The 16,644-nt window shown below is 34.4% G+C and overlaps 1 protein-coding gene across 1 annotated transcript in view; it reads right to left on the bottom strand.

Moving 5' to 3' along the window:
* Positions 1–16,644, bottom strand: part of NEGR1 (neuronal growth regulator 1) — a 1,042,362-nt gene that overhangs the window by 418,181 nt on the left and 607,537 nt on the right. Inside the window, exon 3 of the mRNA XM_010848743.1 lies at positions 13,901–14,026. Within this exon, the coding sequence (XP_010847045.1) occupies positions 13,901–14,026 (126 nt within the window). The remainder of the gene's footprint in view (positions 1–13,900; positions 14,027–16,644) is intronic.

Genomic DNA, 16,644 nt, shown 5'->3' with positions numbered 1-16,644 from the left:
TTTTTTAAGTCTCAATCTCTCAGGCAAAGTTTACAAGGTTTACATGCAGTAAGTGTTGCATTTTGCTTCTTTTGTCAGTCTGGAAAATTAGTCCCTGAACATTTCATGAGACATTTACATTATGCATTACACTAGGAAGCATTTCATGAATGTTGAACCTCTTCCCTTAGGACAACATTCCCTTTGCAACGTTTTCATAGAGGGTGAACATACAGCTTCTGATAGAAAATATTCCATAATTTTTGGAAACTTTAATAGGTTGAAATGAAGTTGCATAGTAAACTAGGATTAGAGAATTTATAGACAATAGTAATATAGAAATACAGAGCAACATTATCCATGGTCTCATGGTCACAATATCCTCATTTCCTTAACCTTGGCTTTGTTAGGTCAGTAATCACATAGAAATTTCAGAGAGACTTGCTCCTTTACTGTGAAAGCAACCACTTGGAAATCTAAAGCCATGTGAAAGTTGTGAAAGACTCTTATTTTGTTCTGTAATTTTACAGATTTTTTTTTTTCCTACAGCACAGAATGCAAATAAAGAAAACAAATCTACCCCTCCTCCAATACTTGTCCAATTTCTTGTCCTACTCTCTCATCATCCTCTATTTATTAGCATCTGAATAAATAATTCAAACTTTTGTTTCTTAAGGTCACCCTGGTTGCTTCTCAGTAAATAATCCTTCTTCTACTTTCTATGTAGGAAATCCTAAACATAAAATAACATCTCACTAGTTTAGAAATGCAATCATTACAATGCATTTATCTGATTTTTTCACAGTACTTATTATTTCTATCTTATCTGTCCTCAAGTAACTTTTAGGTAAAGATGAATGGTAAAATAAATTTTAATAACAATAGCTAAGAATTCTTTTTAATTTTGTATTCTTTTAAACTTTATCTGTAGCATCTCCTATGGTATAATCAGCATCATCATCATCACCATCTCCTTTTGCAGATGAAGAAACAGAGGCACAGAGGCCTTAAGAAATTTGTCCAGGTTAACACTCACAATGAATGGTAGAGTAAATAGGGACTTGAAACCAAGTAGTGCAAGTACTAACTATGTCCTCTTAAGCACTTTGCTATATTCCTTTTTTAATAAGAGTTTGATAATTACAAAATGCTATCAGCTTTTTCTATAACCTCTTTGGGTAATAATCTATTCACAAAGGTCATAAATGAAAATAATTATTACTCTAATTTTAATTTTAAAACATTAGTTAATATGAGTTTATTAATCATGAAAAGAGTTTATAGTATTCTAAAATATTATGTCATTTAATAGATATTTATTAACTATCTATATTTACCTGAATCATGGGTCTTAAAGAGAGAACACACAAAAATTGAAAGAAATAAAAATTGCTCACCGTAGTTTTATTGATCTATCATAACTAAAATGATTCTAATTTTCTACCAATGATCATTACTGTCAATTATGGTCAAACTAATAAAATAATGTTATTTTTAAACAAGCTGGAGTTTAATTAAAATTCAACAGAAAAATTTTAATTTTGAATCAAGAAAAATGGTGTATGCTCTTTTACACTAGCAGTCATAACTCCTTTAATAAAAATTTATTACAAGCCACCAATATACTCATCTGCAATTGTCATAGACACAATAGGCCTTGATTTTTTTAGAAGTCTTTATTAATATATTTTGTCTTATATATATTTTAATAATAATCCAGGAACAGCACTAAAATTCTAATAGGCCTTATTTGTATAAAATGTAATCTTGATGGACATGATCTTACATTTATGGGAAAGTAAAAAGAAACTGCATCTTCATTGACTGCCAGGGTTCAAATGATCATCACAACCTGGGTTCAAATAAAAATTATGCTCCTTTCCTTGTGAATATGGTACATGAAGTTATAATACTACTTCACATTAAAGCAATTAATAGGTGTGTTAATCTAACATATGTTGTAACAGTGCCTGGGACATACTACATGCTCAATAAAAATTATAAGTATTAGTTAGGCTCATTTTATGCTTTCACGGTACTGACTGCTGCTCTTTCTGATTTCTTATAGGATCTATTGTGGTATTTTTAATGACATTTTCACCCATGGAGTCCCACTTCAGAATGAATTAGCATGTAATTTACAACCAAAGTAAAAGTTGCATATTCTAAGATGATAACTTTAAATGAGCTCTTAACTTGTTTAGACATAACATGTAATACTTTTCTGTAATACATGTAAATAACATGACATTGTAATCACTTGGGAAAAAGATGAGAAAAAATATAATTCCTAAAATATAAACAGTCTAATGCAAATCATTATCCCTATATTCAGACCACTACAGAGACCTAATCTAGAGTGGTATTATTTTGTTTCCCCTAATGTGCCTGCTCTCTCAGAAAATCAAGTTTCATTTAAAAAGAAAAAAAGGATCTTTTATGAAATGCTTTAAAATGCTTGGTGGGTTCCTATTTTCTACTTTATATGGGTAAGCATTTTCCTCTGAAAATAATGGATTATTTTTATATTGATTCATTATATCATCAGGCTCATTGTTCAGCCTTATATTTGTCTTAAAATACTGAAATCATTCTTGCTTTCTATATTCAAATCGCAGGCATTAACAGTTCTGAATACAAACAATTCTGAATAGTCCACTACTAATGGATGGAAAAGTAGAGGGGACTCTAGAAACAGACAAATAAAAGTTAAAATTATAAAGGAAACTCTCAGAACAAAGAGGTGATTTTAATTGTATATATATAAATTATTGGTGTGCTATCTTATGGTAAAAGTTTAACTTGCCATCATTATGTAGATTTATTCTTTACACAACTATCCATTATGTAAAGCCATTAGGGAAATTCACAAAAGCTCCACATAGACTGCAACTCTACAATGGAACTAGAACCATAGTTTATAATCTGAAGATCTGGTATTGTTGAAATGTCATCACCATAAATTGCTGGTTTTACTGAATTTTTTTCTTCCTTATATTAAAGAGTAAAGTGCAATATCAGGACTGTAAACTTGAAAAAAGGCTCTTAAAGAATTATAGTGTTTAGAGGATAGGCTGCCACATGAAGCTTCTAAGTCATATCATCCTTGGTGATGTTCCATCACTTAAGCATCTCAAGAAAGTCTTTCTTTCATAAAAGGGGAAGACATTGGAATCAAGAGCACTAATGGTTAGTGTCTGTGATAACTTGAACTATTTTCAGAATTAATTTTAAACAATAGATTTCAGCAGTGTTCTTAGCTTTTAGATAAAAAATTTTTTTCAGTCTATTTTTCTTATAATTAGTAATTATAATTTCTATTTTTTTATTATATTTAATTAGCATTAAAGATTATAAGAGGTTTAATGTGCTAAACTTGCATTCTATGCAGTTTAGCATGAGAATCTCTTTTAAAGTATCTAATGCAGGGGTCAGCGATCTTTTTTCTTAAATGCAGAGAATAGATAGTTTAGGTTTTGCGGGCCATGTGGTTTCTATTGTAGTTACTCAACACTACTATTGCAGTAAGAAAATAGTCATGAACAACATGTGAGGCTGTGAGTGTGGCTGCAGTTCCAATAACTTCATTTACAAAAACATGCAGTAGGCCAGTTTGCGGGGAGCTTCCCTGGTGGCTCAGTAGTAAACAATTCACCTGCCAGTGCAGGAGACCTGGATTTGATCCTTGGGTCGATAAGATTCCCTGGGGAAAGAAATGGCAGCCCATTCCAGTGTCCTCGACTGGGAAATCTCATGGACAGAGGAGCTTTGTGGGCTACACTCCTTGGGTTCCAAAAAGAGTCAGATACAAGTTAGCGAGTAAACAATAAAAGCAGGCCAGTCTGGCCCATCGGTCTTAGGTTACTGAAAAATGTTCCCTCTTGTTTATCCTGAAACAGCTCTCATTTCAAAAAAAAAAAAAAAGACTTAAAATCTTTTAGTTTGGAAAAATGTGTTTTATTCTCGATTAACAGTTTATGTTAACTTATAGCTGAGGTAAACCCGTAGCATATTTACGGAAAGCATGGCAAATACTACCTACTTTTTATTTTTCAAGGTTTCCATACTTCATGTGATTTTCAAATATTGCCTGATGGCCATTTTAAGACTGCTGCTGCTGCTGCTAAGTCACTTCAGTCGTGTCCGACTCTGTGCGACCCCATAGATGGCAGCCCACCAGGCTCCCCCGTCCCTGGGATTCTCCAGGCAAGAACACTGGGGTGGGTTGCCATTTCCTTCTCCAATGCATGAAAGTGAAAAGTGAAAGTGAAGTTGCTCAGTCATGTCTGACTCTAGCGACCCCATGGACTGAAGCCTACCAAGCTCCTCCGTCCATGGGATCTTCTAGGCAAAAGTACTGGAGTGGGGTGCCATTGCCTTCTCCGGGTTTTAAGACTACTTGATGTTAAATAATGACTGATCTGTTTTTATTAAAATCAATATTCTATCCAAAGTAAAAATATCCTTCAAGAATGAAGGCAAAATCAAGGCATTCTCAGATGAAGACTATTAAGAGAATTTGTCTCCAATGGACTTACCACCAAAAAATCAGTCAATCAATCAATAATGTCTAAAGGAAGTTGTCTAAATAGAAATGAAGGAAATGAATAGCAGGAAGGAAGGAAGGACAATGGTAAAAGTAGAAAGATAGATAAATACAAAATAATTTCCTTCTCTTTAGTTTTCTAATATGTTTGACAGGTGAAACAAAAACTATGCCATTGTCTTATGTGGTTCTCATGATGTATAGAAAATATTTAAGATAATTATATTAGAAAAGTGGGAGAGCAAATGGAGGTAAGGTTTCTATACTTCGCTTGAACTAATAAAATATGAATACCTTCATATTAGGATAATCTATATATATATATATAATATAATTCATAGAGAACTACTAAAAAATTATGTCGAGACATACCCCAAAACACTGTGACTACAACAATGAGGAATTCTAAAAGTGCTCAAGTTAATACATACAAAAACTAGAAAAAGAAAACAGAAACAAAAAAAAAAGGAGGGAGGGACAGACAGAAAACAAAAGAAAAAAGATATTAGACATAAGTCCAAGTGAATCAATAATTACATGGAAATAAACTAAATATACCAATAAAATATGGAGATTGTCAGAGTGGATAAAAAACTTGACTCATCTATATGATGTCTACAAAAGGCTTACTTAAAATACAATAACATATGTGGACTGAAAATAAAAGAATGGAAAAAAATCAATATTGTTCACAGCAGAATAATAGCAAGATTTTTACAGCCAAAAAAATGAAACAACCAAAATACTATAATACATTTATGGTTAAACAAATTGGATACATTGATATAACAAAACACTACTCAGCAAAAAAGAGAAACTATTGAGGTATATGCCACAACTCCAATAATAAATCTCAAGAATGAAAAGGCCAATTTAAAAATGTCACACACGATTATTTCACTTATATAACTTTCTATAAATGATAAAATTAAAGAGATGAAAAATGGGTTAGTTGGGGCTAGGGATAGCGGGTGATGAAAGGAGTAGACTTGACTCTAAAGGGATACCACAAAGTAAATCTTTGTGTTGAGGGAAGAGTTCTGTATGTTGATTGTGATGGTGGCTCCATAAATCAACTCAACTCATATGATAAAACTACATACACACATTGTACTAAATATCCATTCTTAGTTTTGCTGTCATTCTACAGTAGACTCAATGTAGTAATGGGAGAAACTGGGTTAGGGATAGGTGGAAACTCAGTACACTAACTTCACAACTTCCCATGAGCTTATAATTATTTCAAAATAAAAAAGTGGGGGAAAAAACATCTCATACTCATTTGGGGCAATTTATTTATATACTCTGAGTGCCATGTTCATCCACACAATGAAGATAATGATACCCATCTCACAGTTCAGTTTTGAGGCTTTAATGAAAGAAGTACAGTGAATCCTAAAGGAAATCAACACTGACTGTTCATTGGAAGGACTGATGCTGAAGCTCCAGTACTTTGGCCACCTGATGCAAAGAGCTGATTCATTGGAAAAGACCCTGATGCTGGAAAAGATTGAAGGCAAAAGGAGAAGAGGACAGCTCAGGATGAGATGATTAGATAGCATCACCAGTTCAAGGGACATAAATTTGAGCAAACTCCAGGAGATAGCACAGGACAGAGGAGCCTGGCATGCTGTAGTACATGGAGTTGCCAATAGTTGGATACAACTTAGTGACTTAACAACAACAGCAACGCAAGTACTACTTATTTTTCCTAGAGTATATAAAGTAATGGATTAATGTTAGTTGAACCATTGTTTTGCTGCTGAACCATATTAACTAAAATATCTTTGGTGAAACTGCTCTTTACATTAATGGAGTTTAAGTTTTGAATGTAAATCAAACATGTTGATGAGGGGTTTCCCATACCTCTGTCAACTATAAATTGGTGCTTGCCAAGGGTATTTGCCATCTGCCTCTGTGAGGATTGAATCCTGTGCTACTGCAGCTGTTGACCTTACACACCCCCCAAAGGGAGTTCAGGGTGGATAAATGAGGCAATTTGTGCTCCAGAAAAATTGGTGGAACAGATACTTTTAGGAACTGATTTTTAGTCCAATCCTTGTAGCTCCTAATATCTAGAAAAGCACTAAATCCCTTCATAGTGACATCAGCTCCTCATGACTAACACAAAACCTTCTGTAAGATAAGTGCTTGATTGCATTGAACTCTCCTTTCACCAAAATCTTATATATTGACCTTGCCCCTCACCTCTTTAGAGAAGTGTCTCAGAGCTATCTGAGGTGTTGTCTCCCAGGCTGAAGTTCTCATTTTGCCTCAAATAAATCTTAATTGGCTATTCTCACCTTGTGCATCTTTTTTTTTTTAACACCACCAAGCAATTATCCAATACCAGTTGAATGTTCTACATTTCAGCTCAATTCTGACACTACCCAGAAACAGCATTGGATTTCACAGATTAAGAGCTCAGGAAACCAAGACTGCCCTGTCCCCCACCCTCAACAGATGTCAGTAGCAATTTCAGGTTTCACCTGTGCTTGAAACTGAACAGGACTCTGTGGAGCCCTCACTGCTGTAAAGCCCCATCTGTGTACTCCATTTCTTATTTATAGGAAAAGGTTTTGGTCTCCTAGGCTTTTTCTGAGTTACAAAAAGCAAATTCAAATAGTTACTAATCAGGTTAGTGAGAGGATGCAGAAATCCAGGAAAGGCAGTCAAGAAATAATAGTCAGGTGATAAAATAAAATCCTAGTTTCTCCTCAAGGACAGGGCTTCCCTGGTAGTTTAGATGGTAAAGAATCTGGCTGCAGTGCAAGAGATCCAGGTTCAATTCCTGGGTCAGACAGATCCCTGGAGAAGGGAATGACTACCCACTCCAGTATTCTTGCCTGGGAAATTCCATGGACAGAGGAGCCTGGTGGGCTACAGTCCAAGGGTTGCAAAGAGTTGAATATGACTGAGCAAGGAATATATATAACAATACAATATATATCTCAGAAACTAATTCCCACCCTTCCAGAAAGAGGATGGTGATTACATACTGACCATAACCCATAGAACCTAGACTGGTTGGAACCAGAAGATTGATGATTAAGTGTTCTGAAACACCACTTCGTTACCTCATCATCAACCTATCAGAAGAAAATCAAGCTCCCTATAGCCCTCACTCACTTTTAAATATTGTCTTTAAAAACCCTTCTCTGAAAACCACCAGGGATTTCAAGTGCTTTTGAGCATGAGCTACCCATTCTCCTTGCTTGGTGCCCTGCAATAAATGCTATCCTTTCCTTCACTGCAACCTGGTGTTAGCAAATTGGCTTTGCTATATATGGCAAGTGAGTTGTCTCAAGTTCATTCAGTAACATGCTTTCAATCAGGAAGCTATAAATTAGAGGTTTCAAGGACTCTGTCTTTGGGTTTGACTAATTTGCTAGAGCATCTCACAGAGCTTCAAGAAACAATTTTTTTTTCTTTTTTACTAGATTACTGGTTTATTACAAAAGGACATAACTCAGAAACATCCAGATGAAAGAGATACATAGGGCAAAGTATGAGGAAAGGATGAGGGGAGAAGCTTCCATGCTCTCTGGATGTACCACTCTTTCTGAATTTCCCCATGTCCATGGATCTAGGAACTCTGCAAACTCTGTCCTTTTGCATTTTATCTGCCTGCAATGCAGGAGACCAGGGTTTGATCCCTGGGTTGGGAAGATCCACTGGAGAAGGGAATGGTAATCCACTTCAGTATTCTTGCCTGGATAATCCCATAGACAGAGGAGTCTGGCGGGTTACAGTCCATGGGGTTGCAAAGAGTTGGACACGACTGAGTGACTAACACACATGAGAGTATACTTACACTGTCATGGTTGATTAAATCATTGGTCATTGAGGATTAATTCAACCTCCAGCCTCTCTTCCCTCCTCAAAAGTCAGTATAGTGGGACTGAAAATTCCAACCCTTCAATCATATAGTTGATTCTCCTGACAACAAATCTGAGGTGTGGCCCCAAAATCAGCTCATTGCATAATAAAAAACACCTTTATAGCTTAGTCCCCTAATGTGAAATTTCTAGATTTTTAGGAGTTCAGTGCCAGAAATGGCATGAAGATCAAATACATATCTCATAAAACATAGTACCATAGAGGTGCAGCCATATTGAAGGCATAAGGAAAATAAAAGGCTGATTCATATTTAGGGATATGTTTGTGGGTTTATATCAGGGGGATAAAGGTAATGGAGATATCAGGAAATGCTTGTGTCCCAACACATGACATGCAGATGTCATCTCTGCAAATTTTAATTTCTACTTCTAAGAAGTCATGTGGGAAGCAAGGGCAGAGAGCAGCATCCTTTACCTCTGCAGTACTTACGGAGCTCTTACTTTATGCAGGTTCTGAGCCAAGCCATGGGATACAAAGTCATGGCAATTGACTTTGTTTCTGGACAGGAGTCTCTGTCCCATAGGACCACAGACAAAACCAAAAACTACAATTCAGAGAATTAGTCCTGCATGAGTGGTGGCATAAGGTACCATAAGACCATGGAGAAATAAGCACCCAAATTTTCCTGAGATGCTTAGAAATAGTTTCATTAAAAGTTGAAGAAGGAGCAAGTTTGACAATTATATAGGGGGACAAAAAATATTCCTAATAGAAAAAAAGTAATATGGGAAGTTCCCTGGCAGTCCAGCGATTGGGACTTGGTGCGTTCACTGCTATGGTCCAGGGTTCAATCCCTGGTCAGAAGACCGCACAACCTAGCCAAAAAAAAAAAAAAAGTAAAAGTAGAAAAACAAAATTTTAATCTTGACTAACTGGATGAATAGCTTACCTCCATAGCTAAGTTATTCACTTCTTATTTGCTCTTTATTCTTCTATTACTCAGTTTCTGGCTCATTATGTCACTGAATTGCTATGATGATCACCAAACTACCTAACCCAAAGATCTGATCTTATTTGACCTGCTTGATACTGTTCACCATTCACTGCTCCAGGAAATTTTTCCTCTTTTGGCTTCTTGTAATCATGACTTTCTGATTCTATTCTTACACCTCTGACCACTTGTTTGTGATTTCCTTTATACGTGCTCTGTAACAAGGACCTGACAAATATAAAAGGAGGGGAAAAACATAACAGAACAAAGGAATAGTCTTTATCTTGAATTAGGCAATACTGTTAATGCCTATGGAAAATTAGGATAAGATCATTCTTTCAAAAGGCAATAGTCATATAGAAATTAGAAGAAAAAGAGTTTGAGATACACAGTCCAGGATTTAGCTCAAATTTCAGCTTCTGAACTAAAAGAATATCTTTACTAGATTATAAACATCACCAGGGTAAAGTAAGAATATCTCTGGAGATTCCAGGTATCAAAGAATAGGAATGAACTGGGAAACAGAGATTAAGATAAACAGCAATAAGTGAGTGGGAATTTGATAAAGGCTTTCAGAATGCTTCCGTTTTTGTTATATATAATCTACTATTTTAAAATTTGGCTTTTTAAGTTTCTCTATTTTTTCTGACTGGATCTAGATTTATCAATTCAATGATGTGTGATTAAGAATTTTATTTTGTCTTTCTATTCAAAATCAAGTGCCTTGTGTAAACTTGCCTATGTTCTCTAGAAGTTTTAAGTGAGTTTTGCTTCATGGTAATCACAGCATTTGAGAGCATTCAAGAACTGTATAAAGAGATCCCTCAATTTCAGAAACAGGGTTGGATATCCTGTACCTTCAGATATCATTCCTGAGAAGTTACAACTTCACTTGTTTAATCCCAGGTGGATACAACTAGACTCTAGTCATGAGGAAACATGGGTCAAACTCAACATGAGAAATATTCTGTTTTTAAAAAAAAAGAAAAGAAAAATGTCAAGGAAGATAAAGAATGACCAAGGAATTAGTCCCCAGACTAAAGAGGGCTAAAGTGGTATGATCGGAGAAGGCAATGGCACCCTACTCCAGTACTCTTGCTTGGAAAATCCCATGGACAGAGGAGCCTGGAGGGCTGAAGTCCATGGTGTCGCTGAGGGTCGGACACGACTGAGTGACTTCACTTTCACTTTTCACTTTCATGCATTGGAGAAGGAAATGGCAACCCACTCCAGTGTTCTTGCCTGGAGAATCCCAGGGAAGGGGGAGCCTGGTGGGCTGCCGTCTATGGGGTCGCATAGAGTCGGACATGACTGAAGTGACTTAGCAGCAGCAAAGTGGTATGATAACTGAATACAACATTTGGATTCTGTACTAAAAGAAAAAGAATTCTCTAAAGGACACTATTTGATCAGTTGACAAAACTGCAGCATGGATAGTAATCAGATAAACATAAAATGCCAATATTCAAGGTACAAAAGTTAAAAATTGCACTTTGGTTACACAATAAAATGTTCTTCAGAAATTCACACTGAAATAAATAGGGAGAAAAGGGCCTGATGTATACAAGGTGTTCTCTTTTCAAATAATTTAATGAAAAAAAATATTTCTGCATACCCTACACACAGAAAATGTTGACTCAAAGAAGGAAAATGATGGATGAAACTGAGTAAAGGACAGAGAGTAGACTTTGCATTATTTCTATTAACACTTTCTTTTTCTTACTGTATTTTTTTTAATTTTAGTGAAGCATAGTTGATTTATAATATTGTATATAATATTGTGTTTAATTCCTGCTGTACAACAAAGTGATTCAGTTGTATGCATACATATACATATATATGTATATATTCTTATATATATACATATATGTTCTCATATATATATGAGAATACATATATATGTATATGTTCTTTTTCATATTCTTTTCCATTATGGTTTATCATAGGATATTGAATATAGCTCCTTGTGCTATACAGTAGGATCTTGTTTATCCATCTTATATATAATAGTTTACATCTGCTAATCCCAAACACTTCAAAGATGAATTTGAAAGAAATTGCTACATATAGAAAGAAAAAAAATAGAAAGGAAGAAATCCTGACTATAAGTAACTCTAATAAGCTCATAAGTCCAGAAACTTTTCAAGAAAGATATTTTGGGGCTAGTACACTAAGTTGTTTGAACTAACAAGTGGAATGGCAACTTCAATTGTTCAGGCAATGTCTGTGATATGGCTGAATCCACAACCCAACTTTTCCACAGATAAGGAGGAAGCTGCCTTCCTGTTATGAGTCATTTTTCTTTTTAATGATTTTAAAAACAGAATAGACCATAAATGAATTGGTAAGACTTACTAACAGTACTGGTAGAATAAACAAATCATACATGTACAAAAATTAGTCATTGTTTTTCATACTGACAGGAAATCTATCTGTATCCACTTCTAACACTAAACACTGTTCACTTGGTGATGGTTGTTTGAGACACATTTCCTTTTGTGATACAGAAAAAGAACAGAGGAGAATGTGCAAAATATTGATTACCTTAAAAAATAGATTAATGAAGTTTATAATTTTGCTTTCAAATATAAATATATAAATTGAAGAAAGGTAATAGAATGATGACATGTTACTTAAAGCAGGAACTCCATGTTGCTGAGCATTGAAATTTAGATTACTAATAAATTACAGTTTGCAATTATTGGAAGCATTTATAAAAATATCAGCTATGTGTAGCTATTCATTAAATAACAGTTAATAGTTATGCTAATTTTACTCATTTGCTCTGTATGGTAGGATCAGAAAAACTATGTACAGTTTAACTTATAACCCAATCTGTCTTCTTTAGGCTTCAAAATGTTATCCATTATCGTTATTCTAATAACTTCACTAACCAACATTCATGGTATTTAATTAAACTAAAATATATCTAAGCACTTACAAAAAGAATATGCATAATAACAAGTGCAACAAAGAAGAAGAGTTAAATCCAAAATATTAATCTTAAATTGCATGAATGTGGAGATTATGTGCTTCATTCTTAGAAAAAATTATATTTTCATATCAGATTTAAATCCGGAAAGATGATTAAGAATCAGCTTTACATTTGCATATCATCTTATACATTTTAAAGCACATTTATAAGTATTATCTTTTCTGAGTCTCACAATAGCCAGAGATTTTTATCATTTGATTTTTGGAAAGTAGGAAACCAGCTAACTGAGGCTAAGAGATTTGCATGAGGATTTACTGAACTGATGAATAAGGAAGGTGAGATTGGAGCACATGCATTCTAATTGCTAGTCCTGGGTTTGTCTCACACTCCATGGAGAGTCCTTCCACTAATTCAGGGCTCACGTGTCAGTTTTATGATTCTTAGCCACTCTAGAGAGGAAAATGTTGGCAGTCAAGAGCACACTCATGCTTCAGAAATATTACAGGGGCCATAATGCATATTATATAAGCATATATTGCTGTTACATTGATTTTTTTCTCACATTAATAGTAATACTAAATGTATGATGTGAGGAAGTCTCATTAGACCTACTGCCTAAATAAGGGAATTGAAAGACACTTAAGGATAAGTGAAATTAAAGAAAGCATTAGCAGACAGAAGAGATGTTCTAATTGTACTTTTTCTACATCTCTATAAAATATGTCTTCCTGATTCCTTTAAAAGCGATTTCGACATACTAACCTTGTTCAAGTTATTTCTACCCCAAATACAAAACAAATAAAAATCAAATTTTGTCTATCTGAAATGTGGCGGGGTCCTATTCACGAAAAGTACCACTCTTACTTCCATGGTACATTTAAAGCTGTGTTGTTCAAATGTTCAGATTTTATACAAACTGATGACTCATTTAGAGTTGTTCTGTGAAAATAGAACTTGTTTTGATGATGTTTACCCCTCGCTTCCTAAAACTGACAATCTCTTTAGGAGTATGTGCCCTGTATTGAAAGCACAAGACACTAATAAACATGTAATATTCCTTAATCTCACCTAGCTATGTGATCTTTTACAAGTTACTTAACTCTTGGGTTTTTAGATTCCTCATCAGTCAAAATTTAATGCTAACTGCCAAATCCTTGATTCTGAACTGCAGTTTGAAATTAGACCCAGCAACCTCATAATTTGTATAATTTCATTCTCCCCTGATTACCTCAGCAGTTCACACTGGCCTATTAACATGTGAATGCTGATTGAATAAAAGCCTTACACATTTAAATGAAGATATTTCTCTTGTGACATTTTCCATTTGAGCCTTTTGTCTATTGATGTGTGAATATCCAGTATACTACTGTGAAAGTAACCTTGCCTAGGCATCAAGAGACCTAGGGTCTACTCTGGGCTGTGACAGAAAATGTTCATTTAACTTCTGTGAACTGCAGACATTTGGGTGTAAAAAATAAGTATAAAAATATGCATCCTGTCTACCTCATGAAAAAGATATGAAAAATTAGCTGACGCTTAAGTTTTGAACAAGTGAGGTTGCAGGATGATACTGAACAGCACAAACAACACTGATGCATTTCTGTTTTACCTGATGGAGAGATGTGCCGCCAAGAAATGGAAGGCTCTGGTTTCCCAGTGGCCAAACAAGTAAGGGTGACATTGGTTCCTTCATTGATGGTCATATCGTTTGAGATGTCATAAATCTTCGGAGGAACTGAAATGGCAAAACATGCAGTGGTCAGAAAAAAATATGTATATAAAACAGTCTGTTAAACTACATATGATTAACTCCATGTTATCATGCAAACAAACTACGGTGGTGAAATGAACTTATAGCTCAGGATCATCACCTAAACAATGGATTCCCTAGATCTTCAAGATTATCCCAGAGGTTTTTTTGTTGTTGCTGTTGTTTTTCGCTCTTTGATTGGTTTTAAATTTCTGTAGTATATAGCTATGAAATATTTTAGGGTAAATTACATATTTAATAACAAAAGTTTATATGTTGTTCAAATGTTATTGTGAATACTTTTGTACTAAGTAAACTAGAATATAGTCATCTGTCTGTTCCATCTATATACTTCACTATAATGATGGTTTTCCGGTTGAAATGATTAAAGAAAAATGGAAATCTAGAAGAAATTTAAAATAAAAGGACAGCTATACCTATATGCTGATTTATGAACTAAGTGAGGTAAAACATAGAATTAGGATATATGTTTTCAAGTTCACAAAGGCAATTGGGGCCTCAACTTTTTCATCTGCCAAAGAGCAGGACTGGACTTTCTGATCATTTATGTTCTAAGGAACACAAATTCTAAAGGCTGTGCAAGATATGGTCAATATGTATTTTCTTGTCAGCAAGGAATGGAAATTGGTTGAAATAGGTCTCTTTATGCTGAGATTTCTTGGAACATTTGTTATGCTCTGTAGGTCTATGATAGTGAAAAGGGAAGTACTGTGATGCATTTTTTTTTCCTGATGTATTAAGCTATGGAAACATTTATATCAGAGAAGTAGTGACCGAGGAATAAACTTTGGGAATGATGGATAGGAAAAATACCTAAATTAACTTCTAGGATGTCGGTATTCTCTCAAACAGCAAATGATCACATTTAATCCTTAAACAGTATGGATATGAATCCTGCATCCTCTGCAGACTAGCTGTCTTATATCAGCCTGAGTTCTTCATCTGAAAGCTGGAGATTGTATTAGTACAAACCACATGTAGCTGCTGTGAGAATTAATAAGTTAACATATGTTTAAGGGTTTAGAAAAGTTCCTGGAATTATTGTTAGATATTATTATTATATGCTTTAAAATATATATTTGGTGTTTGAACTTAATTTCACTACTGCTCTTTCCCATGCCTTAAAATTTCTCTGTGAACTTTACCACTTTGATGGTATATATGAATGCCCTGTGCCAGTTTTGGTTTACTATATAAAAATTATAGTATGTTGAAGCTTCAGGTCTAAGCTAAATGGCAATTCAATATACTGATCTCTATTATAAAAACATAATTTTGTAGTGGATTTTTTCTCATTGTTCCATTCTTAGGGTTTCTTTTGGCAAGAGATGTGTTTTCCTAGCTATTTTGAAAACCAGTATCTATAATCTGTCATAGTGATAAATTAAATTACTCATACTTTGAATATCATCTTTGATTTTTTAATGGAACCCAAACTCTGCTACAAGAAAATCTGGGAGGATTTGATTACAAACACAAAGTATTTGACTATATATAACTGGTGATGTGATTGAGGAAAAGGTTTATTCTTAAGTGATATACTGTTATAACTGTTTCTAAATGACATACTTTAATTGGCATTTAAAACATATTAAGATTAAATTCTTCAGTGAGCTCTTCTTAAGCAAATAAGCAAAAAATAAAAACCATTCCAAGTAGAAGACTCTTTTTAGCTTAACTGAAACAGAACAGAAATAAAGATATTAAAATACCTTAGGAAGAAAGTAGAGAAAAAAGTGTAAGACTTACTGGTGAACTGAAGATTTAATAAAATTACAGCATTAAACAAAAAATATCCTTTGGATAGATGGATGTAGGTATCAGTTTAATATAGTAAACTATGATATACACGGGTATATACACATGCTGCTGCTGCTGCTAAGTCAGTCAGTCATATCCGACTCTGTGCGACCCCATAGACGGCAGCCCACCAGGCTCCCCCATCCCTGGGGTTCTCCAGGCAAGAACACTGGAGTGGGTTGCCATTTCCTTCTTCAATGCATGAAAGTGAAAAGTGAAAGTGAAGTCGCTCAGTCGTGTCCGACTCTTAGCGACCCCATGGACTGCAGCCTACCAGGCTCCTCTGTCCATGGGAATTTCCAGGCAAGAGTACTGGTGTGGGTCACCAGTGCCTTCTCCACAATATACACATGCATGTGTGTGTATATATGTATTTATATATACATATGTTTACATAAATATGTATACATATTTATGTATACATATATACATAAATATGTATATATAAATACATATATACCAATATCTACTATTAAACAAAGAAAAAGTTATGTGATACTTTCCTTCTTTATGTAGTACAGCGATATCAGTTTAGTCTGACTAGTTTATTTATTTCAAACATATAACTAATTCAACTTTGGACTATAAATATTTAAGAGAAGTTATGGAGTGCCATAAGACATGCATTCTAGCCTCTAAATTAAATGATTTTCTCAGATTTTATTTGATCTTAAAATTGTTTATTTTCATTTTTACACAAGTACTTGTAGTTAAAGTGGTGAACATAAGTAGTGGCAAACTAATATTAAGCACAATATTTAATTTCACAGAAAAACAGCCAA

The sequence above is a fragment of the Bison bison genome, unplaced genomic scaffold, assembly GCF_000754665.1.
Source record: "Bison bison bison isolate TAMUID 2011002044 unplaced genomic scaffold, Bison_UMD1.0 scf7180017864271, whole genome shotgun sequence".
Lineage (NCBI taxonomy): Eukaryota > Metazoa > Chordata > Mammalia > Artiodactyla > Bovidae > Bison > Bison bison.
Note: the sequence above shows the minus strand (reverse complement) of the source record. Positions and strands in the feature narration are given on the sequence as shown.